At 43.6% G+C, this 27,685-nt stretch overlaps 2 protein-coding genes across 5 annotated transcripts in view; one reads left to right on the top strand and one right to left on the bottom strand.

The window, feature by feature from the left end:
- The window catches only part of C5H6orf201 (chromosome 5 C6orf201 homolog), a 28,775-nt gene extending 15,188 nt beyond the window's left edge, over window positions 1–13,587 (top strand). The window contains exons 4-5 of the transcript XR_005091580.1: window positions 5,799–5,897; window positions 13,434–13,587. The gene's annotated coding sequence lies outside the window, so the exon portion shown is untranslated. The remainder of the gene's footprint in view (window positions 1–5,798; window positions 5,898–13,433) is intronic.
- On the bottom strand, window positions 4–18,111 carry LOC114701421 (enoyl-CoA delta isomerase 2-like). Of its 4 annotated transcripts, none has more exons than XM_037205802.1 (10): window positions 17,950–18,108; window positions 14,712–14,906; window positions 14,126–14,203; window positions 13,634–13,822; window positions 11,377–11,446; window positions 9,266–9,365; window positions 8,195–8,315; window positions 3,124–3,213; window positions 1,333–1,476; window positions 4–316 (listed from the first exon to the last, which is right to left on the bottom strand). In XM_037205802.1, exons 3-10 carry the CDS (start codon window positions 14,180–14,182, stop codon window positions 161–163), a joined length of 927 nt encoding a protein of 308 aa, XP_037061697.1. In that variant the 5' UTR covers window positions 14,183–14,203; window positions 14,712–14,906; window positions 17,950–18,108; the 3' UTR covers window positions 4–160. The 4 variants fall into 4 exon arrangements, with proteins under 4 accessions (XP_037061697.1, XP_037061698.1, XP_028737351.1 ...); XM_037205803.1 differs by having other exon boundaries at window positions 14,712–14,896; XM_028881518.2 differs by lacking the exon at window positions 14,712–14,906 and having other exon boundaries at window positions 17,950–18,107.
- Between the last annotated feature and the right edge of the window lie 9,574 nt (window positions 18,112–27,685).

Genomic DNA, 27,685 nt, shown 5'->3' with positions numbered 1-27,685 from the left:
GGCTTGTTTTATGGAAGTTTTTATTTGTCATGACTGGAGCATTCCCATAACTGCTATGTTAGTAAAGAAAAAGACACAGTGAAGTGTGTGTAGTTCAAGGACCCCAAACCAGAATTGCAGCACATCCTTTCTCTGAGAGGTCTAACCACTGTGGTGGTCTTCACAGTTTTGCTTTTCTGGACATGAAGTTCATGAGTGCATTTGAGTATTCTTCTGATGTCATCCTTTCCGGGATCACAGCGCACTCTTCAGCATTAGCAGCATGGAGATTTTGTTTCTCATTTTTTCTCATTAGCTCTTTGGAAATTTTCATCGCCTGATGAAATAAAACCAAGAATAAAAATTATTCAAACAGGAATAATGTTACACTATTCTTGTTTGTTTGTTTCTTTGAGGCAGGGTCTCACTATTATGGCCTTGGCTGGTCTGGGACACAATATATAGACCAGGCTGGCCCCAAACTCACAGATATCCACCTTCCTCTGCTTCTTGAGTGCTGGGATAAAAGGAGTATACCACTATTCCTGGCTATTTCTATTTTAAAAATTTTTTTATTTGTGCGCATGTGTGGTTTGTCTGCTTGTGTGGCTATGTACCATGTGCATGCAGTGCCTACAGTGGCCAGAAGAAGGCGCTGGATCCCCTGGGGACTGCGGCTACAGAGGGTGAGCCACTATGTGGGTGCGAGAAATTAAACCTGGGTTTGTTGGAATAGCAGCAAGTGCTCTTGGCTGCTGAGCCGTGTCTTCAGCCTTCAAAATAAACACTACTATTGACTTCCTCTCCTTTAATGAACTGCTCCTGCTAAATCTTTCTCAGACGTGTATAATAGGACACAGTGCTCCCCAATCCTGAATGTGCAGGGATCAATATAGTGAGTGTGAGGCAGGTCTGTTCCTGTACATTTCCAAACAGCCCTAGATGCATACAAAGCTTCTGGTTCCAGGATCACACACTCACCAGCAAGGATGGAAGAGCAATCGGCCGCTACATACACAAACAGAAGTGCTATAGAGTGAGGATCCTAAATATAGCCAGCCTCCTCACCTCCCACCAAAGTCAAAGAGCTGGGTGTCTACTGGCATCCTCCTGGAGTCACCCCATGAAGGATCTCCTATTTGCCCTGTAGCACAGAAATGCAATGTCTATCTGCTAAGTTCTTTGTAAAAAAAATTACTATTCCCAACATTAAAGTAACTTTTAATACAAAATCCAGAGGTACTCAAAGCAACTGAACACATGCCTTGTCTTTTTAGGATGTGTCCTCCTAAGGCACATTTCCCCCTTGGGAAATGATTTCCATGTCCCCACAAGTGAAAAACAAATACTAACATTTGGCGGGAGCTTCGCATAGGCTTTCAGCCTGGTCCACACTTCGTTCTCAAAGGTGCTTTCCGGAAAAACTTCAGTGACAAGGCCTTGAGCCCAAGCCTCTCTTGCTGTGAGCTTCTTGCTAAAGACAAGCATCTCAGTTGCCTGCAATGCAAAGCAAGATGTGACCCTAGCTTACTAAAGCAAGGCTTCAGTTGACTTTGGGACAGTCAGCCTTGGGGAGACACAGATGTACTCATGGCTCTTAAGGTTGCCTGTCTCTCACAGACCAGGGAAGCTGATGGCCTTGCTGGGTGAGGGCTTTCAAACAGCTGAGGCCATAACCGGTTCTGTCTCATGAGGGGCTGGAAGGCCAGCTGCTATTGTGAAGGTCTGCCTTGGAGAGGCAAGAATGGGAATCCCAGGGCAGAAATGACTTGAACCCCTGGTAACTGTGGTTTCCTGTTTGTATGTAAACGATAACAAGGTGGGGGTGGCATCGAAAAACTATGGCCATAGGGTCAACCTTTTGAAACATTCAAAATTTCCTTGTCTGTCTGGTTGCCCTAGGGACGAGCTCTGAGTGTCTTCCTTTACTGCGCAGATACTCAAGTTACTTTCATGTGACTGAAGGGACACAGGAAGGACTTATATTGCATTTCTATAAAAACTGAGGTTAATGAGCAAATGTTTGCTCTACCCTTGCAATTTCTCTTTTAGAAAAGTAAATACATTCCAAACAATTGCAGTCTGAAGAGCGGCTTCTGCTCAACTTTTCAGAGCTTAACTGATTAATAAGTTGGGCTCTGTGACGACAGCGTGATGAGGTTCAGGAAGTGTATGTCGGTGCTGGAGACATAGCTCAGCCATTAACAGCAGTGGCTGCTCTTGAAAAGGATCCAGGTTAGACTCCCAGAACCCATATGGTGGCTCACACCATACCGAATTCTAGTTCCAGGAAATCCAATATTGTCTTCTAGCCTCTGTGGGCCATGCATGAAGCAGTGCACAGACATATACATAGGCAAAGCACTCATAGACATGACATTAGAAATAAATCTTAAAATGTAATGTATGTATATACATTATACATGTGCACACATGGGGGGCATTTACAAAAAAAATCTAATAGTCAGCAAGGCAGTATATCTCCCCCCATACACTTGGAGAGGGCAACCAATGCCTGCTAAGCCCTTCCTCGGTCCCCCGTCTCCAGTCTTGTCTCAGTGTCCTTGGAGCCACTCCTTGAAGGACAGACAACTGGCTTCGCACAAACACAGAGCTAACCCTGAGCAGCCCACGGGCCACCTTGGGAGTCTCAGCACACGGCAGAACAACCGGCCGAAGACAGTTCTGACTGGGAGTCACGGGGACTACGACTTCATGGGGCTGCCAAGAGCCGGCAACTTCTGCCACTTCACAGGGCCCCAAAGAGAGGATGTCACCATGTCATCTCAGGGGATGCTGCTCATTCACACAGTTAGGTGGCTCTGAGCTGATCGCATCTGTAAAGGCTTCCTAGTCTTGGGCCTTCAAGGAATGCCACACAGCTGTGGAGGACAAGGTCTTGTGCTGCCACCAGTGCTCCAGCTCTAGGCCACCAGGTGTCAGACTCTGTCCCTGCATTAGGAACTGCAGAGAAAATATCCTGACCCCTGCCTTACATCAGATCTCCCCTTAGCCGGGTTCCTCCATGTTGATGAGCAAATAGTCACCCTACAAGCTTTGTCCAAGGGAAAAAAGACAGAGTACAGGATTGCCTTGGCAACAAAGATGACAGGCACACTACACTTTAAGTTTTTTCCAAGTTACCTTTGCCGAGCCCATTATCTTTGGAAAAGTGTAGGAGGAGCATGCTTCTGGGCTCTGGCCGAGTTGGGTGAATGGAGTATGAAATGTTGCCTGGTTGGGATGGGGAAAAAAAGAAAAGCATTTTTGAGTTACTATTTTAACTTTATAAGCCTCTCTCTCTCTCTCTCTCTCTCTCTCTCTCTCTCTCTCTCTCTCTCTCTCTCTCTCTCTCTATGTTTCAGATAGTCTTGCTATGTAGCTCAGGCTGGCCTAGATCTCACTATTTTTACCTTAGCCTCTCAAGTACTAAAATGACAGATATGTATTACTATGTCCATCTCACTGTTCTTTTTTTTTTACCCTTCATTTTATTTTTATTTATGTTCATGGCTGTTTTGCCTGCATGTACGTCTGTGCACCACATATATGCAGTGACCATGGAGGCAAAAGGTGTCATATTCCCTGTGACTGGAGTTATAGATAGTTGTGAGGTACCATGTGAGTGTTAAGAATCGAACCTAGATCCTCTAGAAGAACAGCCAATACTCTTATCTGTGGTAGTTCACTATTGTGAATGAAGATATTTAAACTAGTATTATGTGTTATTCTATACATATACAATTCACTTATAGTGTGTTATCAATGGATTTTTTAAAAAGAGAAAATTATATAGCCATCATCAACTCCAATACATACCTACAATCCTCAAAGTTCCCTTATGGTCCCTCTGGGCAATCCCTTCCTTCTGTCATCCCTGTGCATCACTATCTGCTCTCTGTCCCTGGTGTCTTGCCTCTTTTAGAACATCACACACATGGAATCCTAGATATACAATGCTGCTCCCCATCACTTAGTGTCAGGTTTGGGAGTCACCCATGCACTGCATACTGGTAGCATCTTTGTTGTGTTGTTTCTGTTGCTGTGTGGTTGTGTCATCATTTTTTTAAATCTACATGCACTGTTTCCATTGTTGTGGCTATTATCAGTAGGTTCAGTCAAGAACCATAGACCTGCTTGACATAATATGTACAATTTCCACTTGTCAATAATACCTCAATAAAGCTGAAAAACTAATCTTTTTCGATTAAGTCTATCAAAGAAGTAGTTGTGAATATTTGTGTACACTTTCAATTCTCATGGGTAACTACCTCTGAGTGGAATCACTGGTTGTGAGAAAAGTGGGACATCAACATCCCACATTGAGGTAGGAAAGTACCACCTGCTTCATGTCCTTGTTAAATGTCACCAGAAGTCCTTGTAGCCTAATCCAGACACTACATGCATGGTAGTACCTTATGTTTTCAGTTTATATGTCTTTTATGAATAATAATGTTGAGAATCTTTTTGCATACTTAATAGCCATGGGTATATCATCTTTGGTGAAGTAACTGCTAACATGTTTCCCATTTTTTTAAAGTTAAATTATTTGCCTTATTTTTGAATTGTAAGAATTCTTTATGGACAAGATTACAAGTGAATATTGTGCAAAGAATGTTTACTGGTCTGTGGCTTATCTTTACTTTTAAATAAAAATAAAAGGTCTTGTAATGTAGCACAGGTTGTCCTCAAACTTAAAGCAGATCTCTTGCCTCAGTCTCCCAGAAGAGTTCTGGGATTATATGCATGAGCTATCATAACCTGCTGCCCTTTTTTTCTGTGTGTGGAAAGCCAGTGGTGAGGAAGGGTGTAGGAAGGGGTCTCTTGTAGCTCAGGGTGGACTTCAGTGTGCTATGTAGCCAAAGATGACCAGCTCCTGACCTCCCTCTATCCTCTCTACTTCCTAAGTACTAGGATCACTCCCACACATCATTATACCCACATCTCCATCCATTTCAAATTTATTACATCTATCTATCTATCTATCTATCTATCTATCTATCTATCTATCTATCTATCTATCTATCTATCAATTATCTATCTATCTATCTATCTATCTATCTATCTATCTATCTATCTATCTATCAATCAATCTGTGTGTGTGTGTGTATGTGTGTGTGTGTGTATGTATGAAGACCAGAGGACAGTTGGTTGGAGTTGGTTTTCTCCTTCACCCAGGTTTTGAACTTAGGCCATCATACTCAGCGACAAATGCCTTCGCTTGATAAGCTGTTTTGCCCGCTCCTCAGAGCTCGCTCTCTCTTCTCTCTCTCTCTCTCTCTCTCTCTCTCTCTCTCTCTCTCTCTCTCTCTCTCTCTCTCAATCTCTCTCTCTCTCTCTCTCTCTCTCTCTCTCTCTCTCTCTCTGTAATACTCTCTCTCATGGTTTGAAGAGCCATTATGTTTCATTTCTTGTGTGTTATTTATTTCTCCTCACTGCCAATTTTTACACTAGATTCTTGATCAATTGCTTTATAAGTATGTTCGTATGTTCATTTTTTTCTATACTTAAGAAAAAATTTTTGTGAGACAGGGTCTTACTCTATAACTCAGATAGACTGGCCTTGAACTCATGATAATCTTCCTACCTCAGCTTTCCAAGTGCTGGAATTATAGGTATAAGCCATCACACTCATCTATTTATATATGTTTTGATGAATAATAAATATTTATAAAGAGAATCACTGATATAAGTAGACAAATGCTTAATTTCCAATAGTAAGACATAGTAGTTATATTGAAGCATATTTGTGAGAATATATGATATATGCCGCATATAAAAAAATACTCTTATTAATGTCACATTTCTTTTCACCCCAGAGACCTTGGACAAGAAAACGTCCTTTAAGAATATAATCAGTCAACATAGCTTCAAGAATATAATCAGAAAAGCAGCCACAATTAAGGAACCATAAACAGGTACATACAAACTTGGCAAGGAGCAGTTATTACATTGCTCATTTCCAGAGACGGAATGGTGGATGCAGTTAAGGGCTGAGGGTCTAGCAATGGAGTGCTTAAAGGCTTTGGGACAGTCCCTTACCCTCCCTATGACAGTTTCCTCTATCTGTAAACCTAGTATGACCTCATAGGACTGCTGTGTGTATTGTGTGAAATGTGTATATGTATAATGTGTACTAACAGAGTACCAGCACACTGTTAGCATGCAAACATTTATTTGAACAAATTTAAAATTCACATGGAAACAGTGCATTTGCTGACAGAGATGCTACTAGCATTTTTAGTCACTAGTATTTAAGACCAGTATCCATCACAGACCACAGCACTGTGATGGGTGTTTTAATAGGGTTGAATGTGATCCCCTTGTTTAATACAGTATTTGTTTATAAAGTCAATAAAAACCCAGGGAATCTCTTCTGTGGCTCACCAGGAAACTTTGGCACCTCCTAAGGAGAAGACACCAGATTAACCTGCTACTGGCCTATAATTCTGGGGTAATCCCTAAGATAACTGTCATCAATCTGTGTTTACAATAACAAAACTCAGAAACAGCCTAGGTTTCAGCAGCCAGGGACTGGTGAGATTTGCTAAGTTATAGAAACCAAATGCTGGCACTGGTTTCCATCTGAGTGATTTTTTTCCCCAAATAATAAATTTCACAATATGTATTTAAGGCTAGACATGTTACTATGAGATACATATAGTCAAACAGTTGCTTTAACTTAACTCACATAGTCACACCCCAGCCAGGGGCAGCTATAATACATCTACTCAGTTGGCAAACTTTTTGGGTGTAGCCCACTATTATTAACTATAATCTATATAGTGCACATTAGATCCTTTAGCCCTATGTATCTGCTACATAACTCTTCAGTCACATCACCCCCACCCAACAAAATGGTTCCTTCCTTGTTCCTTTTCTTCCTCCTTTTCTCCTTCCCCTCTTCCTTCCTTCCCTCCCTCCCTCCTTCCCTCCTGATGTTGCTGGGGAGCCAATGCAGAGCCTTGCTCATATTAGGTAATAAATACTCTATTACTGATCACAACCTTACTCTCAGTTTTAAAAACTTAAATCTTCTTCTTTGTATTTTGCATCTGATCAAGTTATTTCATTTTTGGCCACCACAGAGAGACATTGCAGTAAGAATAAAAATTAAAAGTATTAAATACAGTGGTGAACACAAGTCTGACCCGTGTTGTGGACTCAGGACTGCTAGAGGCTTTAGTTTTCTAGTATGCAATGGAGGGAGGGTAGTGAGTGATCACAGTCGCTTCTCATTTTTGAAGCCTAAATACTAGACTCCCTGAACTAAGAAAAGAGGATCAAACAACCTCCACAGAGGTTGCCACCTCTCCTTCAAGTTTTCAATCATGTCCTGAGCATTTGGAGGTATTATTGAAAGTAAAAATTAAATAAATATTAAACTCTGGTTAAAATACAGAACCACCAAAGTTGGGGTAATGTTTACAATAATGCATGTGTTTAAGAAAATCAATGAACCATCAAGGAAAAACATAATCTGTCAAGTGAGACTAAGTCTTTATGAACGATCTAAACCACTGCATCCTACCACTGTCTTGGCTTGCTTTCTGTTGCTGTGGTAAGACACTGACCAGAAGCCACATGGAGAGAAGGGATTGCGTGGCTTACAGGTTACAGTCCATTCTTGAGGGAAGCCGAGGCAGGCACCACGGGGGAACAGTGATTGCTGGCTGGCTCACTATGACTTGCTTGGCCTGCTTTCTAATACAACCCAGAGCCACATTCGATGGGTGGCACCATCTATAGCAGCCTGAGACCTCCCACTTCAATCCTTAATCAAGAAAATACCCTGTAGGGGCTGGAGAGATGGCTCAGAGGTTAAGAGCACTGACTGTTCTTCCAGAGGTCTTGAGTTCAATTCCCAGCACCACATGGTGGCTCACAACCATCTATAAAGAGATCTGGTGCCCTCTTCTGGCCTGCAAGCATACAGGCAGACAGAAAACTGTATATATAATAAATAAAATAAATCTTTAAAAAAAAAGAAGAAGAAGAAGAAGAAAAGAAAATACCCTGTAGACAAGCCCACAGAACAATCAGATGGAGGCAATTCCCCAGTTGAGGTTCCCTCTTTCCACGTGACTCCAGTTTGTGTCAAGTTGATGAAAACTAACGAGCACAACCATTAACTCATTAGCCCATAATATGTTTAGTTCTAGTCACTATAAAGGAGAATCACAGGAGCTTACTGATTAGCCGAGAATAGACTTACCTTGTCGGATGCATAGACAGCATCAAACAGTCCCAGAAGGGTGACAGCAACTCCTATAGCGGGGCCGTTTACTACTGCAACCAGAGGCTTGGGAAAGTCTATAAAACAGCTTACAAATTCCCTACAGCAGTGGAAACAGGAAAGCATTACACATTTCAAAGTAGCACTACCTGACCATAGAAAGGATTATATAAATTAAAGCTGACACCACCCTAAAGGGTCCCCTTCCCAGACTAAACCAAGGTCCTTGTACATGGGGCCTAATAGAAGATCAGACCAGGACTTCTACAAGCTGAGCCTGATTCACACTCTTTTCTGAGCAGTGAGTTCAGGAGTGTGGGCCAGCTGTGACCTGAGAGACCGTGGTGGGGGACTACGTGTGTGACTGCATATCACAGCACAGGGGGACTGGGAGACTCAAAAGGACTGGGATAGGAAGCCGAAGCCTCAAACCTCCTTCAGCCTTTCAAGACTACTTCCCGCGTACAGCCAGCGCTCACAGCCACTGTCTATTCACCCCGCTGCACGAGAACTCAGACTCCCTCTGCCTCTTTCTCACCTTACACTTTCCGGTCAACCTCATGTAGAGGGCAGGAGGAGGAGGGGGATCTCAGACAAGTGGGCATTTTACTGATGTGTTAAGAATGAACTCTCGTGGGAGGATGAGGAAATGACTCATCATTTAAAACATCTGCAAATCAAGTATGAGAACTGGAGTGACGTTGGGATCCCCAGAACCCACACAAGTGCTGGATGGGTGTGGAGGCCTGCTTGTAATTCTGGCCCGAGAAGGTGGAGGTGGGAACCTAGAGCAAGCTGGCTAGCAAGACTAGCCATGTGAGTGAGCTCTGTATTTTGAGAGAATGTGTCTAAATAAATAGGAAAACCAATCAAAGATGATTCCGATTCCGATGTCTACCTAGGACTCAGCATCCATATGCATATACATACCCACAAACACCTGGGCCTACACACATGCAAAACATGTATACTAACAAGCACACCATGAACACATATGGGAAAGTTGGAAAAAAAATGAATCCCTTGGGATCAGACACATGTCACTCTTACCTCAGTGCCATAGCAGTCTTTATAGCTACCTTCTGTATTTCACCGGTGGCATTAGTCAAGTTAGTAAGATCATTCCCACTGCAGTAGTAGTCACCAGTTCCTGCAAACAGTCAATCAACAGAGCCATGGTTCCTCCATGTATCTACTTATTCGAGAGCTACTGTGTATCTGCTGTGTGCAGGACTCAGCCAGGCACTAGTAGAAGACTAGGGAGTCTCATTTATACACTAGGGACTAGCAAGACATGGGTGTTAAAGAACGTAACTAAATGCAGATGGTGTGACTACAACGTGACAGATGGACATGTGGTCTGACTACAGAACAGGGTTGGTCTATTGGGGTGCTTAGGGTGGAGCTCACTCAGGAAGGGACAGCTGGACTGAGAGCTGAAGAGCAGGCAAGACTAGCAGAGATGCAACGGGACAAATGAGGTTCTGTGTCCGAGGTCTCCAGGGTCTGTACAACTGTTAGACTGTAAGAAGAAACCCCAGGGCTGAAGCAGAGAAAGAACAGGGTTCAGGGGGAGCTGGTGTAGTCAAGATGAGAAGCCAGACTGTGTGGGACTGTCTAGATTACAATAAGAACCATTGTCTCTATGTGAAGAGCCTCTAAAGGTATGTGTTTATTAAAGTATAGTTTGCCTACAATGAAACAGTTACTTCTTAATGAGTTTTGTTTTGAGACAGGATCTGAAGTAGCCCAGGTTGGCCTCAAAACTCCCCATGTAGCTGAGGATGACCCTGGGCTGCTGATTTCCTGCCCCTACCTATTGATTGTCAGTATTGAAGTCCTGTGTCACAATGCCCATGCTGGGGATCAAACTCAGGGTTTCCTGCATGATAGGCAAGCACTCTATCTCAGGCTACTTCCCTAGTACCCTTAAATAGTTTTGATAACTGTAAATACAGGAGCGATCCCAGGCCAAAAGAAGACACAGTGGTTCCCCCTTATGCTCAGGGAATACATTCCAAGATGGTCCAAAAATCCCTGAAACATGGGGATGGTACCAGGCTCTACAATATGCATTGTGTTTTCTCCTTTCCACTTGATCCTCCATACCCTCAGGTTTTACATCTGTGGATTCAACCAACAGAAAATATTTGAGGACAAAAAAATCATCTGTACTGAATATTCACAGGTTTTTTTTTTCTCTCGTGACTGTTCATTCCTAAACAATGTAATGAATACTGACATAGCATCACTCTGTGTTAGGCATAATAAGACATCCAGAAGGGATTCAAGTTCCTTGGGATGTGTGGGCCTTCTATGCAAGTAGAATATGATTTTACATAGGGAACATGAGTGTGAAAAGTTCTATATTGATGGGAGTCATGGAACTAATTCCCAGAGGACGCTGAGGGTGACTGTATGTACATACCCGTGACTAAGTTCATTATATAGATTAGGTAAGGTATTTACAGTAACAAACTTTAATAAAAACATTGTACTATATAAGAGTTATTTAAAATATACTGTTATTTTTCTAGAAACTTTTACTTATTTCTAGACCAAAGGTGATGACATGTAACTGAAAGTTTGAGGGGCAAAACCACAGGGAGGAGCATTCAGTTAAGAGGGGCTATGGTACTGACACCTCAGAATGTTCCAGATGCTCTTTCTACCCTGCCATCCCGGCTGGCCTAACAAAGTTACTTTCAGACTCCATCAACAGAGTAGGACTTCTGTCCAATACTGTAGAACACTCTAGTTGGACCAAACATCATGTACTCTTATTTTATTGATTTTTGCCGAATCTTGTTTTAAAGACTCCTCTACGTGTTTGCGTGTATCAGACTTTTTTTTTTTTCTTTTCATTGTTGAGCAGAATCTGTGGGTAGACAAAAGCTTTCTATTCATCCATTTTTGGTCTGCCGAGTTGTTTTCTGCCCTGACTCTTGTGACAGACACATAAACTTTACTGTACCAGTCAGGCTGGGACATACGATTGATCATGAATAATTATCAAAGAAATATTGTCTTGTGTCCATGATATTATGGTATATTTATAAATTAGTCCACTGCATGCTGGAAAAGACCTTCAAGCATTATCACTCAATTCCCTACATACTAAGAGATTCTCTAAACAGAAATTGTGTCTGCGGAAGTCTTACCTGTGAAAACAGTGATGGCTGAATTATCAGTGCTGGCATTTTTAAGCGCAAGCATGATCTCTTGGTACATCTATGTGAATGAAAAGGCAGATTAAAAAAATGAAAATGAGATCCACCATCCAGGGGACTGGGCCACTCTATCAGTTTGAAAGACTTCTCTCAACACAGTGCTAAGCATTCTATAAAGATTATACTTTGATACCAAAAAAGAGGCAGCCTGAGAGGATTTCTGCTCCTCTGACAACAGCTGGATGCACATGATGTACAGGTGCTGTGGCAGATGCACCAAATAGCCACTGTGTCCAAAAGCGAACAAGAGAGACACAGACCTGGAGCCACGCAGCTGGACAGCTACTGTGTCCAGCAGGGACGGGTGGGGGAAGGGAAGAGGTAGCACACAGCTTGCAGGAACTGTTGAGGTTGCTGCAGCAGGTGAGAGGGGAGGTGGATGAGAGAACTGTCCCTGAAACAGCATCTCAGCTGGGGCTTCAAGGAAGGAGAAGTGTCCTGGGCAGTCTGGGAAGCGTTAACTAACACAGAGGCTGGATTTCTGAGACTCTGTGCTGGGATCCAAGGGCACTGGCCCTGAACATTTCTGAAAATCTTGCTGTAGTTTTAGTGTGTTTTCAAAATTGGTATAGATTTTACTTTAATAAGATTCAGTGTGGGTTAGAGCTATGGGGAGGATGTGTATTTCTAAAGACACTGGAAAAATAGAAGCATGTACTTAATATGTGAATAATGATGTGACTGTTCCCCTCCAGGCAGGGGACAGGTAATAATTCCTGAGAATTACAGCAAGGGAGACATAGCAGCCAGGTGACTAGCTAGAGCCAGGGCCAGGAGAGAGATGGGTCAGTTTAGATTCTCCTGCGTATCAGCTGTAAGAACTTACCAAGTGACTTCTCAACTTTCTCTCCTCTTTTGTTAAATAATGGTGATAAGGTCTTTGCAAACAAATAGAAATCTCTGTGCAGGAAGTCCCCCTAAAGGGAGATAAACCTCCCCAAAGCGTCTTCATGTTGCGGCCTTCTGTGCTTTTCTATGCTTGTGAACCCTAATTTTGTACAAGAAGTGGGGGAAGAAGAGAAAATTTTATACAAAAAGAGGGAGTAGAGAGGGGAGGGGCGGCGAGGGGAGAAATGAGGAGGGCCAGGGAGGAGATGGAAGGGGAGGGGGATTGTCTTCAGCAGAGCAATAATAGCCATATTTTAATGAACTGCTTCTCAGGACAATTTGAAATTTCTACTTGACCTACACTGATAATAAGTTAATCACTTGAGCCCCTCCCCCTGACTATAGGGAGTTTATCAGATGCTTGGAGGTGAACTGGGGGTCAAGGCTGCCATCTGCAGTGTAGGACAGCATGCTCATTTGTAGCCTTAAAAATCTTAGGAAGTGTTATTCATGTGCTTTCCAATGGATAAGGCACCTAATTCTGAGAACTTCCTGCATGTTTGCCCTGAGACACTTCTGTGTAGGCAGGGTAGTTATAGCCACACACTACAATATGCAAGAATCATGACTTCCTGCACAGAGATTTATATTTGTTTGCAAGGACCTTATCACCATTATTTAACAAAAGAGGAGAGAAAGTTGAGAAGTCACTTGGTAAGTTCTTACAGCAGATAAGCAGGAGAATCTAAACTGACCCCTCTCTCTCCTGGCCCTGGCTCTAGCTAGTCACCTGGCTGCCATGTCTCTCTTGCTGTAATTCTCAGGAATTATTTCCTGTCCCCTGTCTTGAGGGGAACAGTCACATCATTATTCACATATTAAGTACATGCTTCTATTTTTCCAGTGTCTTTAGAAATACCCACCCTCCTCATAACTCTAACCCACATTGAATCTTATTAAAGTAAAATCTATACCAGTTTTGAAAACACACTAAAACTACAGCAAGATTTTCAGAAATGTTCAGGGCCAGTGCCCTTGGATCCCAGCACAGAGTCTCGGAAATCCAGCCTCTGCATTAGTTATCGCTTCCCAGATTGTGCATCTCCTATCAGTACTGTTTCATTTAGACTGATTTAACTGTTTTCTGCTTCCATTCATAGCAAAGCTTCATAGTCTTCTGGATATGTAGAATCTACTGGAAACTCTCAAGTTCTAAACAATTCCCAACTCCACTGAGTTAAGCAAACACTTTAATCCCCTTCCACAAAAAATAGGAATAAGGCTGAAATTCTACAGTTGCGTAAGTGAAAGAAATAGAAGAAAAAGAAAAATGTGTCTGTGTCCTGGGCAGCAGCATCACCTGTAAAGTTATGGCATTCTTTTTGGTGGGTCGATTGAACACAATCTTCGTGATGCCATCTTCAGAGATCACCACAATGTCCTTAGACCCCTGGACTTTCTCATCAGCTCCATTCTTTCCCTGGCTAGAAGCTTCAGATGAGGGACTCAGACTGGACACCAGATTCACATGGCTCTGCCTGGCAGTTTCCTGTGGATGACAAGACCTTCAGCTTTTAAAATAAGTAATTTGAGAAACATAGTATGCTAATAAACACCACTTAGCAATAAAGAACAGAGCCTTTGATTCAATAGAGGTACATCATGATTTCAAAGATTGTGGGACAGGTGACCCATATGTATAATTCCAGCCACTGGGAGGCTGAGGCATGATTGTGGTGAGTACAGTGCCAATCTTGGCAACAATAATGAGAAAAAAACTTCAAAAAACTGGATAGCCATTCACCAAGAAACTAAGCCTATTGTCTTGTCAGTAACAACAAGTTAAGTTTACCTTCCATCTATCCCGCTTGGCATTATTGTCAACATCAAACTGAACTGGTTTAGGCATATTACAGGGTCTTTCTGTGGCCTGTAAAGAGCACAGGGATGATTAATATGCAATATGCGAGAGAAAGCTTTTGAGAGAGTGGCTCTAAAATCCTGAGTTCAATGATTTTGCGTTTGTTATCACACTTTTCACAGGAAGTGAAAGCATTGAGCCAATTTTCCAAGGTCACAGAACATTTGGAAGTCCACACCGTATTCTAAAGTCCCATCTCTGGGGGCAGAACCAGAATGTTAGTGATAAACTTCTGGGAACTACTCAAAGGGCTGTGCAGCTGGTGTAGGCAGGGATGAGGTCTTCAGTTCCTAGTCTCCAGGAAGTTGTTCTGAGGGTCATGCCAGTAAATAGAAAACTAATTTTGTTTGAGGGTAGGTGGAATGGGTATCCTGAGATGAATAAAATACCCTACACAGCTCCTTTTCTGAAGTGATTTTTAAGCAATTTAAAAATTTTAAATTTTGTAATAGAGTGACCTAGGAAAGGACAGAGAGCTTGAAAATCACAGGCAGTGGAGGCTCTGACTCATACACACCAAGTCACTCAATGGAGTCAGCCATCTGGGAAGTTACAGGGAACCCAGTCCACAGTGTTGTCCTTCTCTTCCAACTGCTCCCGCTTCTGACGTTGATTGCAAGGCTGGGGTAGGGTGTTCTGGAGCCTCACTTCAATAACCCATTAGAAAGATTCATGGCACCCCTGCAAGCTGAGCTATTCATGCTGATAATTCCTCACAGGGAAAGAATACAAAATAAATAAGCCAAGGGCAAAAGCTCAAAGGATAGTTCAGAGCAGAAGCCAATGTGACACTTCTGTTCTGTCCAGAAGAGTTAGGAAAGAGATTGCCCCAGACTGATGGGTACATGATAGTATGCACAGAGTCTTGCCAGCAAAGAAGCTCTCTACCAGTTCAGTGTCCAGTTTTTGCCAGGACTCTTTTTTTTTTTTTTTGTTTTTTGTTTTTCCATTTTACATACCAACCACAGTTCCCCCTTCCTCCCCTTCTCCAGCTTCCCTCTTCTCCCCCACCCCTAAGCCCCATCCACTCCTCAGAGAAGGTAAGGCCTCCCATGGAGAGTCAGGAAAGTCTTTGCCAGGACTCTTTACAGGCAAACCTGCCTAACCTTAGGCCACCTGTGATGATATATTGTGTTCCCCTCAAAATATTGTGCACCCTAATAAAGTTTATCTGAGGATCAGAGGAAAAACCCAGCCACTATAGTAAACATAGAGGTCCAGCAATGGTAGCACATGCCTTTAATCCTATCACTCGGGAGGCAGAGATCCATCTGGTTCTCTGTGAGTTCAAGGCCACACTGGGAACAGAGCCAGTTGTGGTGGCACATGCCTTGAATTCCAACACTAGTTAATCACAAAGGTCTGGAGGTCTATACAGACAGACAGGAAGTGATGTAGCTGGGCAGAGAGAGGAAATGAGATGGCAGAACAGAAAGGCACATAGGCATGGGTATAAAGGAAGTAGCTCTTTTTGGAGAATGAGGTGTCGGTGAGGTAAGGTTGTCTGTGGTTTGTCCTATTTCTCTGATCTCTCAGTTTTTCACCCCAATACCTGGCTCTGGGTTTTTCTTAATAAGACCATTTAAGATTTGTACTACAGCTACCCTGTACCCGAAAGCCACTGCCAGACACTCCAGGCAAACAAAGGTACAGGACAAACATGACAGGTCACGGGGTTAGGAATACCTCTCAGCAGCTGAGGGCAAAGGCTTTTTGGACAACTAAAATTCTTCACTGTACATACTCATGATAAATCATCTAGAAGATAATGAAATAATAACAGTAGTTCAGAGCAGTAGCTACACCAAGGATGTCTTTACCACTACAATTTAAAAGCTTTCTCAGTATCATAACAGTTTCCAAACATTCACAAAAGGATGAGTTACAATAGGCAATCTAATTGAACACTTATTAAAATTTATATCATGTACCTTACCTAGTTTCTTTCTTTTGTGCTTATTACAAGAAATCTAAAACATCCCACACACCACTCTAATTCTGCCTTGAATATTTACTATGCATTTCTCAAAGCATATTTTATTATGTAACCAATGGCACCATTAACAATAACCAGGACCTCACTAGATAATAGTTGCTAAAACTCAGTCCAGATTCAGATTTCCCCAGTTTCCCAAAATATCTTTTCTGTGGATTTATTCAAATTGGAGGGAATCAAACAAGGACCAAACATCTGACTGTTATATCTTTCACATCTCTTTATTAGGAGAGATGCTCAGGGCTACTCTGTGCCTGAATGGTATTTCAAGGCCTAATCTTAATCCCAGCACTCAGGAGGCAGAGGCAGGTGGATCTTTGTGAGTTTGAGGCCAGCCTAGTCTACAGAGCGAGATCCAGGAAAGCTACATAGAGAAACCCTGTCTCGAAAAACCAAAAACCAAAACCAAAACCAAACCAAACCAAAACAAACCAAAACAAAAAAAAAAAAAAAAAAAACAAAGCCTGCAGACATACACTCAAAAGTGGCCACCATGCAACCCAAACATTCAAGCTGCATGTTAAAAGGAGCTCAAAAATCTTAAAGCTATTTTTATGTATATGAGTGTTTTGTTGGTATGTGTGTGCACCAGGGGCCTGCCTTGTGCCCACAGAGGTCTGGAACTGGAGTTAGAGACGGTTGTGGAAGGGGGTGTGGGTGCTGAGAGCCAAGCCTGGATCCTCTGAGAGGAGCAGCAAGTGCTCTGAACAGCTGAGCCGTCTCTCTAGCCCACTCAAAATGTCTGTAAGCAACATCAGATCTCAGGGGGACGCTGCTTAGACAGTGTCTACACCGGGTTTTAGTTTCACTTAGTCAAGAGTTTCATTTGGTTTCTCCTTAGTCACGAGTTTCATTTGGTTCATGGCATTTCAAAGTCCCACTGACTGGCTCTCATCGTTGGTCTGCCAAAGTGCACCTGAGCCACTGGGGACCTAGAGACTGCAGGAGACTGCAAACAGTGGTTTCTTTTTGTTCTTCGCCCTTCATTGAAGCAGGATTGCTGATTTGTCCCAAACCCTACAGAGCAAAATGCCATGTTTATCCCTCTTTCTTTCTGCTGTCCCAACAAGCTAGCTTCAAATGTTTCCTGAATAAAATCTGTCTACAGATTTTTTTTCCCCCTCCGAAAAAGAAAAATCTGACAAGGGCCATTTTTCAAGAAGAAAAGAAAGGGAGATTTCAAATGTTCAGGGAAGGCTCTTGCAAGCAATTTCCCACAGACTGGTACACACTTATTCAAATGAAGGTAGGTTCTGCCTTTTGAGGAAGTCACTCATGGCACCTCTTTACTGCAAGCACCAGGTTCCAGGCTTTGCTCCTGATGAGCAGGTTCTTTGGGCTGTTACATATGGGTCGCTCTCTCCAGCCACTTCTCTCAGTATAGCGAACCGATAGTTTGAAACCCACACTGCTGATAAGCGGCTGGGAGTGTGCGGCGGCACTCAGCTAACTAGCACTCTTAGCCAAGGCACTGAGCTAGGAAGTTCCGGGCTGGGCCTGCAGGCATGGGCGCCGCGGGGACCAAAGCTCACAAGACCAAAGCTCATGTCTCATCCAGGCTTACCGGACGGCCTGTGCATGTCCGTCCTTACCCTTACGGATACGCGAGGTCACTCTTTAGAGCTCTCGTGCTGGGACACCTCCATAGGAGTATTCTGCTGTCCTGCTAGCCAGACCAGGTGACAGAGTGGACGGCTTCACGGGCGGGCGACAACTTCCGCTGGCAACTTTGGGCCAGAAGCTGAGGCTGCAAACTTACCTAGGACACTAGCACCGCGCCGGTCTCCAGGTCACGGAAGCTAAAGCCAGCCTTGAAGGAACACTGAGCCCTGACACTTAAGAAAGACTGGAACCAGTGGGCTGGGCTGGGCAGGGGCGGATTCTGTACGTGAAACTAAGGGCTCAGGGAACAGAGCAAGGCGGAGCCAGTAAGTGAGGTCTGGGCTCAGATGGGGTTGGGGGCGTGGTCTGAGTTGGGTAAGAGCCGGTTTCCGGGATGGGCCCTGGGCTGAGTGTAAAGAAGCAGGACATAGAGAGTGGAGGCAGGCGCTTGGCTCTGGCCAAGGAGGACCGGGCGCTTTGAGCAGGGAAGGACCTAAGGGTGTAGGGTACTGTGGCCGAGATCTTGGAACTGGGTTCACAGAACAGGCCCTAGGGAATTAGATGCAGAAGGTAGGGTGCTGGGCTTTGGCGCAGGAGCCAGAGAACCTCGTGCTAGGCAGAGGGGAGGGCCCCGGGCGCAGAGGGTGCTGGGCTTGCAGGCGGGATTCTAGGTGCAGGGGGCAGAGGGCAGGGAGCTTGGCCTCACTGAACCCAGGGCAATGGTTCAGTGAGGGAATGCTACATGGGAGATGAGGACTCTTACGGTTCCTTCTAGATCGGTTCAATGCTGGAGGACAGTTGCCTTGTGAGGGAAAAACACTTCTCTAGGCTGCCAGAGAAACCCAGAGAGAGTGAGGAATGATTCTGACGGCATTGTCCAACCAACAGTGAAAGCTAGAAATCTGAAAGAAGCCTGAATCCCCTGTCTCCCTGCTGGCTCCCCTCTGTGGACCTGTTGTCCTTCCATAGCTGTTTCCTGGCTTTATCTCCCTTCCCCCACCCCATTGGGTCCTTCAGGTCCCAATGCTGTTAGTTGGTGGCATTGGGTTGTAGAAACATAAAATGGATCAAGACACTGACATGACTCACAACATTCTCTTGATCCTTCCTCTGTCACTGCAACCTTGTGGGGGTCCCTTTGCCTAATAAGTAAACCAAACCCCTTACTGTAACACATTAGACCTCTGAGATTGGCCCACAATGTCTCATCGTCTCTCATGCTTGCCCTTTCCATTTCATTCATTCACTCACTCATTTATTCATTATGTTAGCTTTTTTGAGATAGTCTCATTAAGTATCCCAGGCTGGTCTCAAACATTCAGTGATCCTCCTCCCTCTGCCTCTTGTGTACTAGGATTATAGGCTTGCACCATGGTGTTCAGCTCTTTGTTTTTTTATTTAAAAACTTTCTTTTGACGCAAAAATCTCACAATAAGGGCCTTGGTTGAACTTGTGCTGATCCTCCTGTCTCAGCCTTGGATTACAGGTAGCCATCTCTGCCTGTTCTTTCCATTTGGAAATGGGGTGCTCAGCCTCTCTGGGTCTTGGCTGCCCATGCTTTCTCAATCCAGACACTGTTTTGTGTGAGAAATCTGAGCCCCTCATTGGCTCCAGTCTCCTCCTGTGATCCTCTCTCTCCAGAGATGGCTAGTTTATTTCAGACTAGCAATTTGTTCAGCCCTCACCTGCCCTGTATTAAACGCCATTTCTCGTCTCCGGGCACCTTGCTTGACAGGAAACACTGGCTGTTTCTTGAACGTCAGTGAACTGCTGACAGTAACTGTCTAGCCTGTGTGTTCCACATGTGATGACAATGTTGGGGTCACCTGCCACCTTTCCAGTGAGCTGTCAGCCAGTGTTAACTGACTTTATGCTTACAGGTATTTCTTTTCAGTGAGTCACAGCTCAAGCAAAGCTCCAGGGAAAGTAGTACCAAGGAAATTGTGATATTCACCCGTGTAATTGCAGGGGGAGGCACCTAGTATGGCTTGATTAGTCACCAAGGATTTTTTGCCCTCTTCCTCTCCCTCGTGTTTCCTGCTTCAGTTTCAGGCTGCTGCTTGAGATGAATTAAAGCCGTGTAACTGTGACAGACCAGGCTGGAGCTGTGCTCCTGTCTCTTTCCAGCCCTCCCTCATCTTCCATCTTTATGCTGTTGTTGTTTAGAGACAAGGTCTCGTGTATCTCAGGCTTAGTTCAAAGTTTCTGCTTAGCTGAGAATGACCTGGAACTTCTGATGACTCTTCCTCCATCTGCAAGTGCTGGATTATGTGCAACAAGGGATTCGAATCTAGGGTTTCATGCTCTATAGGCAAGCATTCTACAAGCCAGACCACGTCCCCAGATACCTTTCCCACTATTATTTATTTGTTTGTTTGTTTATTTATTTAATTGTGTAGCCCAGGGTGTAGTCATCTTCCTGTCTTAGAATCACTAGAGCTGGAATTGCAGGTGTACACCAAGTCAAGCCTGTCGTCCCCTCCCCTCTCCTCCCCCTCTCCTTACTCTTCCCACCTTCCTTTAAGTCAGGCTTCTGCCATGTAGCCCGGCTTGGGTTCTAAATAAGGATCAGTCTTTCTGGGATTGCTGGTGTAGACAATATGCTTTGCTTTTGCTTCATCTTTTAACAACCTGCCCCCCTCCAGAGGGTGGTCTAAGTCTAAGGAGGGACCTTGGTAATGATCTCTTCCTTTCTCATCTCATATGGATTCAGCTGCAAAAAATGAATGTGTCTCTAACACTAGTACCCAGAGGTCAAAGACTGATTGATTTTTATGAGGAAGAAAACAGAGATGAGAGTTATTGAAAGGGATATCACACCTGACCCCTGTTGTGGAAGGTATGTTGATCATTGTCTTACTGTAATCCCTATGTGCCCCATAATCTCCTTTCATGCCCTTAAGCCCCTGAAGATGGAGATCTGAGCAGGAAAGACTCTGCTGTTTTCTCCAGGGCCTGTCACTGGCAGCAGGAATGAACTTGATGCAGCTAGCTGGGTAGCCTGATGGTTATCCTCAAGAATACAGGGGTTCTCATTTACTTGAGAGACAGAGGAACTCCTTCAGGACTCAGGGGCCTCTACTAAAGAGACAGAAGAGTGTCCCCCAGACTCATTGGCAGGATGAGTGAGAATGAAGCAGCAAGTGAGTTTATTGATGAAGCAGAAAGACAAGAAGACTTGAATGGAGTCAAGAGCCTCTATCAGGAGAGGGATGTCTGTTTGTGCCTCAGCAGTAACTGTGTGTGACCCTGGGACTATGAGGCTAATAAGCTGTAACCGAGTTCAGATGTCAGGGACAGTGTGTGTCGCTGTAATTCTTGTCTTATCTACAGCACTCTGCCCTTGAAGAAGAGACTGTTTTGAAGGTGCTCTGTGCATGATGGAAGCTTGAGAAGGGTGCAGTAGTAAAGAGAAAATGTTGATCTGTGGGGTCCTTACTAACATCTAGATCACAGGGAGGGTGGACTAAGGTTTAGGTCATCAACCTTGTTAAACAGTCTTGTTTGAGATGCCCTGGGCAAGGCCAGCACAGCTCCTTTTCCAGGTGTGGAACCCATTATGTAGAAGCCCCAGGGTGTCAGTCAGTGAGATGGAAAGTAGAACAAAAAGAGTGAGAGGAGGCTTCCAGAGGCTTCCCTTTCTCAACCTTTGCCTCAGGCCACCAGGAAGAAATCTGTTTCCTTCTGATTGTGTCTGTCTCCCTGGTTTTCAGGACAGCAGCCAGCAGCCCAGAATCTGAAATTCCAGTAACACAATTACTAGGTATTCTTTACAGAATCAACTTGCTTTCTCATTGTCTCTAATTTTTTTTTTTCTTTCTAGTTAGGCTGTGCATCCAAGTCTCACATCACCGCATTGGTTCATTCAAAGATGCTAAAAATAACATGCTGAATCTTGCCCACTTCTGGGATCCTCTCTTATTTCAAATGTTCAAATGTTTATAGTTTAGAAAAGAAAGACATTTCAGAAACAAACATTTGCTCCATTTCTCTACTTCTGCCTAAATTCCTCACAGATCAATGGTCTACTCACCCAAGGCTCTTTCATTCTTTTTTTTTTTTTTTTTTTTTTGGTGTGTGTATATTGCATGAGTATTAGCCCAACTTAGGCTCTGTGAGTACCCTCAACTACTTTCCTGGAGCACAGAAATAGCCCTCATGTATTTCTCTCTGAAAAAAAAAAATCACAATTGGTAGTCATTACTGTGTAAGAAATAGGTGGTTTTTTCCCCCAAACCTCTAATCATATTTTTTTTGCATTTATCCAAAGTTTAATCTGTAGTCTGCCCCCAAAGTGTAATTAAAATGAGAGTCATCACTACACTGTATTCAGCCTAGGAGAACTACAAGAACAATCATCTATATTAAGCACAGTGTTATATAATTTACTCTCATTCAAGGGATAAGAAGGATGGTAAAAGGCACCATGGGTAGCAAAAGCAGGTGGGATCTCCATGTATAAGCAAGGGTGACCTGGCCACCCTCCTCCTGTGCTAAACAGACCTAAACTGAAAATTCACCCACAGGGACCCATGCTGTCAATACCAACAATCAGGAGGCCAATGCACAAGGATTTTGAATTGGATGTTAGCTGTATTACATAGTAAGTTCCAGGCCAGCCTGGGCTGCATAATAAGATCCTCCAAGTCTCAAAATTTTTGTTTATAGATCACCAGATGAAGTTTTAAAAATTATAAAAGAGGCATATTTTTTTGGTAATTCAGTAAAGGCATGGTAATTCCTTATTACTTATGAGTTCTGCATTCATGAATTTTTCTACTTTGTGACATTTATTCTAACATATAATCTCTCAAATCCATAGTCACAGGGCTTTAATGGCTATTTAAAAATGCCCATGAAAATTTGACTCACAGGAACTGTACATTCACCTTAAAATCTATGTAAATGTAAAGGTACAGGTAAGCAAAGGCTCAAAGGAAACTGCCCTATATTTCCCTAAGGAACAGTGTTTCAATACAGTTGTAACTCAGGGGATTGGCTCCAGGACCCCTTATAAAAACTGAAATCCGAAGATACTCAAGCCCTTTATATAGAGTGGCATAGCATTTCCCAAAATGTAGGCATCTCTTCCACTATACTTTAAAGCTGTAGATCCACTGCAATAAATAACTCAATGTAAATGTTATATTAATGGTTCTCATAGCACTGATTTTCATTTGTATAGTTCATTGTCATGTGGTTATTATTTATTCATTTTTGAATTTTTTGTTGTTGTTTTTTTGTTTTCAAGACAAGGCCTCGCTATGTAGCTCTGTCTGTCCTAGAACTCACTCTGTAGACCAGGCTGGCCTCTAACTCACAGAGATCCGCCTGGCTCTGCCTCCCAAGTGCTGGGATTAAAGGCATCCACCACCACCACTACCACCACCACCACCACCACCACCACCACCACCCCACCACCACCACCCCGGCCCAATATTTGTATTTGTGTAGACATACATATTCCTAAATATAACCAGTTGAGTCTGTAATGCTATTTGTATGCCTGTTTTCAGGACTGACTGTTTGGCAATGGGCAGCCAATTGATGTGCTTTTCCCTGAGGAGGGCCACTTCTCCCAAGCCAGCTTTTTACATAGTTGCCTGTTCTTTGTGTAGGGTTGAGGCCTCATGGGCTTCTCCCTGTACAGTTTGACATGCTGTCCCTGTTCAGCTTACAATTGGGTGGTCATGTTAGTGATACTTTACAATTACAGCTTCTTATGTTACTAGGAGACACAGTCTCACAGCAAAGTCCCTGATCTTCTGGCTCTTACAGTCTTTCTGCCCCTTGTTCCTCAATGTCCCCTAACTTAGGTATGGTGATGGCGTGTGGATGGATCCATTGGGCCTGGGCTCTACAACTTTGCTTATTGATTGGCTGTGGTTTTCTCTAGTGGTCTCCACCTGTGCCAAAGCGAATTTTCCTTGATGAGAGGTGTGGACTACACTAGTCCTCAGGGAGGGGACATTCAGGTCAGCTCCAGCTCAGGAGCCTTTGGGTGTGTTTCTGAACTGCATTCTATCTTCAGCAATAGGGATTTACCGTCTACCTCCAGTGTATGTTTTTCACCCCCTGTAAAGAATCAGCTGGTGGCCATAGCTGTAGCCCGTTATTTCTGGGTCCTCTATTCAGTTCTGTTGGTGCATATGTCTGGTTTTAGGTCAGCACCAGGCTGTCTTTGTTGCCAAAAGGTTACATAATTGGCTAACACAGCAGTGTTCTTTATACTCTGGATCACTTTGGCTATTCATGGTCCTGTGTGTTTCCATATACATTCTTACATTCTTTTTTACATTCTTACATTCTAGTTCTGAGAAGACAGACATAGGAATTTTGATGGTACCTTCATCGTAGGTTACTTTTGCTAATATAGCTATTTTCATGATAGTAATTCTGCCAATCCAGGAGTATGAAAAGTGTTTCCATACTCTAGTATCTTCCTTGGTTTCTTTTCTCAACATCTTAAAGATTTTGTTGTAGAAGTCTTTCATTTCCTTTGTAAGGTTTATTCCTAGATACTTTTCTGGTTAGTTTTTATTATTAACCTGATAAAACCTAGAGTTACCTGGGAAGAAGGAACCTTGTAGCTAGAGTTTTCCTGCCTTGCCCACAGTCAGGACAAATCTTTGTCACCCGCCAGTCCCACAGCTGCTCAGACCCAACCAAGTAAACACAGAGACTTATATTGCTTACAAACTGTATGGCCGTGGCAGGCTTCTTGCTAACTGTTCTTATAGCTTAAATTAATCCATTTCCATAAATCTATGCCTTGCCACGTGGCTGGTGGCTTACCGGCATCTTCACATGCTGCTGGTCATGGCTGCGGCTGGCAGTATCTCTCCTTCTGCCTTCCTGTTCTTTCTTTTCTCCTCTCTGTTAGTCCCGCCTATACTTCTCTCCTAGCCACGGCCAATCAGGTTTTATTTATTGACCAATCAGAGCAATTTGACAAACAGACCATCCCCCAGCACAGCCAAGTGCAGACCATCTCAGACACCTGCACTCAGGCTTGTGGTCCTAATCATCCTCTATGCGGACCTGCTGGGTAAAGCCATGGGGAACCCGAGAACGGGCTCCCACAAGACATACACAACATCCCACAGCAGAACCTCAATTGAAAAATGGCCTGAGTCTATACAGTCTTTGACAGACTGTCTTGTTTGATGATTGATGTGGGAGGGCTTAGCCCACTGTGGGTGACACTATCCTTAGGCAGGTGAACCTTGGCTGTATAAGAAAGCTAGCTCTGAGCATGAGCCAAAGAGTGAGGCAATAATCAGCATTCAGGTGCATGATGGGAACAGCCAACACCATTGACATGTCATTATAATATAAAGGACAGCTAGCAATCATGTCAGAGGTCATAAGGATATCACTTGGTTCTGATGAGGCATCATCATCATCCTAGGCTAGGACCTACTGGAAAGTAGCTCTACCATTGTGTCAGCCTTTAGATGTCTAGCCTGCCTCCAGCACACTGGCAGTGGTTTCTGTTTGTCTTCTTTCATCTGGGAGCTCCACACCACATACACCACACCAGACAGTATTTCCACTATGTGTAGAATTTGGAGTCAACCTTTCTTTTCTCTCATCACTTGAAAGACTTTTTCGAATTCCTGGCTTGGGTTTGGATGACTCCTCCGTGTACTCTACTGTTTAATTTTGAGTTGTTACTCCCTGGACACATGCATCTTCTTGCTGCAGTCTTTCCTACAGTGTCTTCTTCTTCTAAGATCTCTCTGTTCCAGCCCGAATCTATGTCACCCAGGCTGGTTGGTACCTTGCCATCCTCCTGCCTCAGCCTCCCAAGTGCTGAGGTTACAGTTGTGTCCTTACAAAGCTTGGGTATGATTTTTTTTCTTAGTTTTTCATAGGTTGGTTTTGATATATATAAGCATGATTTCCTTTAAGTTTATCTTGCTTGGAGTTTGCTAAACTTACATTTGTGAAGTTATATATCTTTCATTAGTTTTGAGAAGTGTTTACTCACTCTATTTTTAAATATTTTGTCTGTTCAATGTCCTCCTCTGTTGACTCTCTGAGTACAATGATAATGAGATGTTCCTGTGCCTGTTTACCCATTTTAAAATTATTTTGTTGTCTTTTTTTCTGATTAACTAATTTCTACTGATCAATTTTCAAGTTTACTGATGACACCTTTTGTTTTCTCCACTTACTGTGGTGCCTGCATTGTGCCTATTTAAATTTGAGATAGTCTCATTTTTAATTCTCAATTTCTTTTTATTAAATTTAATTAATTTATTTATTTTACATCCTGACCTCAGTTTCCCCTCGCTCCTTTCCTCCCACTCCCTCCTCCTACTCCCCCCCCCAAATCTACTCTTCCTCTGTTTCTGTTCAGAAAGGGGCGGGCCTCCCATGGGTATCAACAAAGCATGGCATATCAGGTTGCAGTGAGACTAAGCACCTCCCATGTATTAAGGCTGGGTAAGTCAACCCAGTGTGAGGAGTAGGTTCCCAAAAGCCAGCCAAGGCATTAGAGACAGCCCTGCTCCCATTGTTAGGAGTACCACAAATAAACCAAGCTACACAACTACTACATGTATGTAGAGGGCTTATGTCAGTCTCATGCAGGCTCCCTAGTTGCTGGTTCAGATTTTGTGTGTTCCTATGATCCAGGTTAGTTGCTTCTGTGGGTTTTCTGGTGATGTCTTTGACCTCTCTGGCTCCTACAACCCTTCTTCCCTCTCTTCAGCAGGGTTCCCCGAGCTCAGTCAAGTGTTTGCTGTGGGTCTCTGAGCCTGTTTCCATCAGTTACTGGATGAAGGCTCTCTGATGACAACTGGGGTGGTCACCAATCTATGGGTATAGCCGACTATCATTAGACATCATTATATTAATATTTTTTTTCTCCAGTCACGCTTGGTTCTATCCTAGGTCTTTGGTCCATCTATCCTCTGGGTCCTGGCACTCCAGGCAGTGTCAACAGTGGGTGGGTTCACTCTCATGGCATGGGTCTCAGGCTGACCAATCATATGTTGGCCACTCCCACAATCTCTGCACCACCCTTATCCCAGCAAATTCAATAGGCAGGACAAACTGTAGGTCAAAGTTTGTGTGGCTTGGCTGGTGTCCCAATCCCTTCACTGGAAGTCTTGCCAGGTCACAGGAGATGGCCAGTTCAGGTTACATATCTACTACTGCTAGGAGTCTTAGCTGGGGTCATCCTTGTAGATTCCTGGAAATTTCCCTTACACAGGGTTTCTATCTGACCCTGCAATGCACCCCTACCTTTCCAGTCATCTCTTTCAGTACCCTCCCCTTCCACCCATCCACCAACCTGATACCTCATGTTTCCATCCCTACCCTTCCCCAGTCCACCCACAGTCTCTTCAATTTCCCATTCCTGGGGAGATCCATGCATTCCCCCTTGGGCCCTTCTTGCTACCTAGCCTCTGTGGATTGTAGCTTGGTTATCCTTTACAGCTAATATCCACTTAAAAGAAAGTACATACCATGTTTGTCTTTCTGGGTCTGGGTTACCTCATTCAGGGTGATTTTTTTTTTCCAGTTTCAGTCATTTGTCTTCAAATTTCATGATGTCATTGTTTTTAACAGCTGAGGGGCATCTAGGGTGTTTCCAGGTTCTGACTATTACTAATAAAGCTGTTATGAACATAGCTGAGCAAGTGTCCTTGTGGTGTGATTGAGCATCCTTTGGGTGTATGTCCAAGAGCAGTATAGCTGGGTCTTGAAGTAGATTGATTCCCAGTTTCCTGAGAAACTTCCATATTGATTTTCAAAGTGACTGTACGTTTGCATTTCTGCAAGCAGTGGAGGAGTGTTCCCTTTGCTCTACATCCTGTCCAGCATGAGCTATCATTTGTGGTTTTGATTTTAGCCATACTGACAGGTGTAAGATAGAATCT

The sequence above is a fragment of the Peromyscus leucopus genome, chromosome 5 (genome assembly GCF_004664715.2).
Source record: "Peromyscus leucopus breed LL Stock chromosome 5, UCI_PerLeu_2.1, whole genome shotgun sequence".
In the NCBI taxonomy this organism is placed as follows: Eukaryota; Metazoa; Chordata; class Mammalia; order Rodentia; family Cricetidae; genus Peromyscus; species Peromyscus leucopus.
This window is presented reverse-complemented; position numbering and strand designations above follow the sequence as displayed.

Excerpts from the sequence above, each read along its gene's own strand:
- LOC114701421 (XM_037205802.1), bottom strand. The coding sequence starts at position 14,182 with ATGCCTAAACCAGTTCAGTTTGATGTTGACAATAATGCCAAGCGGGAT. Across the intron at positions 9,366-11,376 it reads AGCCATCACTGTTTTCACAG|GAACTGGTGACTACTACTGC; the intron begins GTAAGACTTCCG and ends GACTGTTTGCAG. Across the intron at positions 8,316-9,265 it reads AAGACTGCTATGGCACTGAG|GGAATTTGTAAGCTGTTTTA; the intron begins GTAAGAGTGACA and ends CCACTGCTGTAG.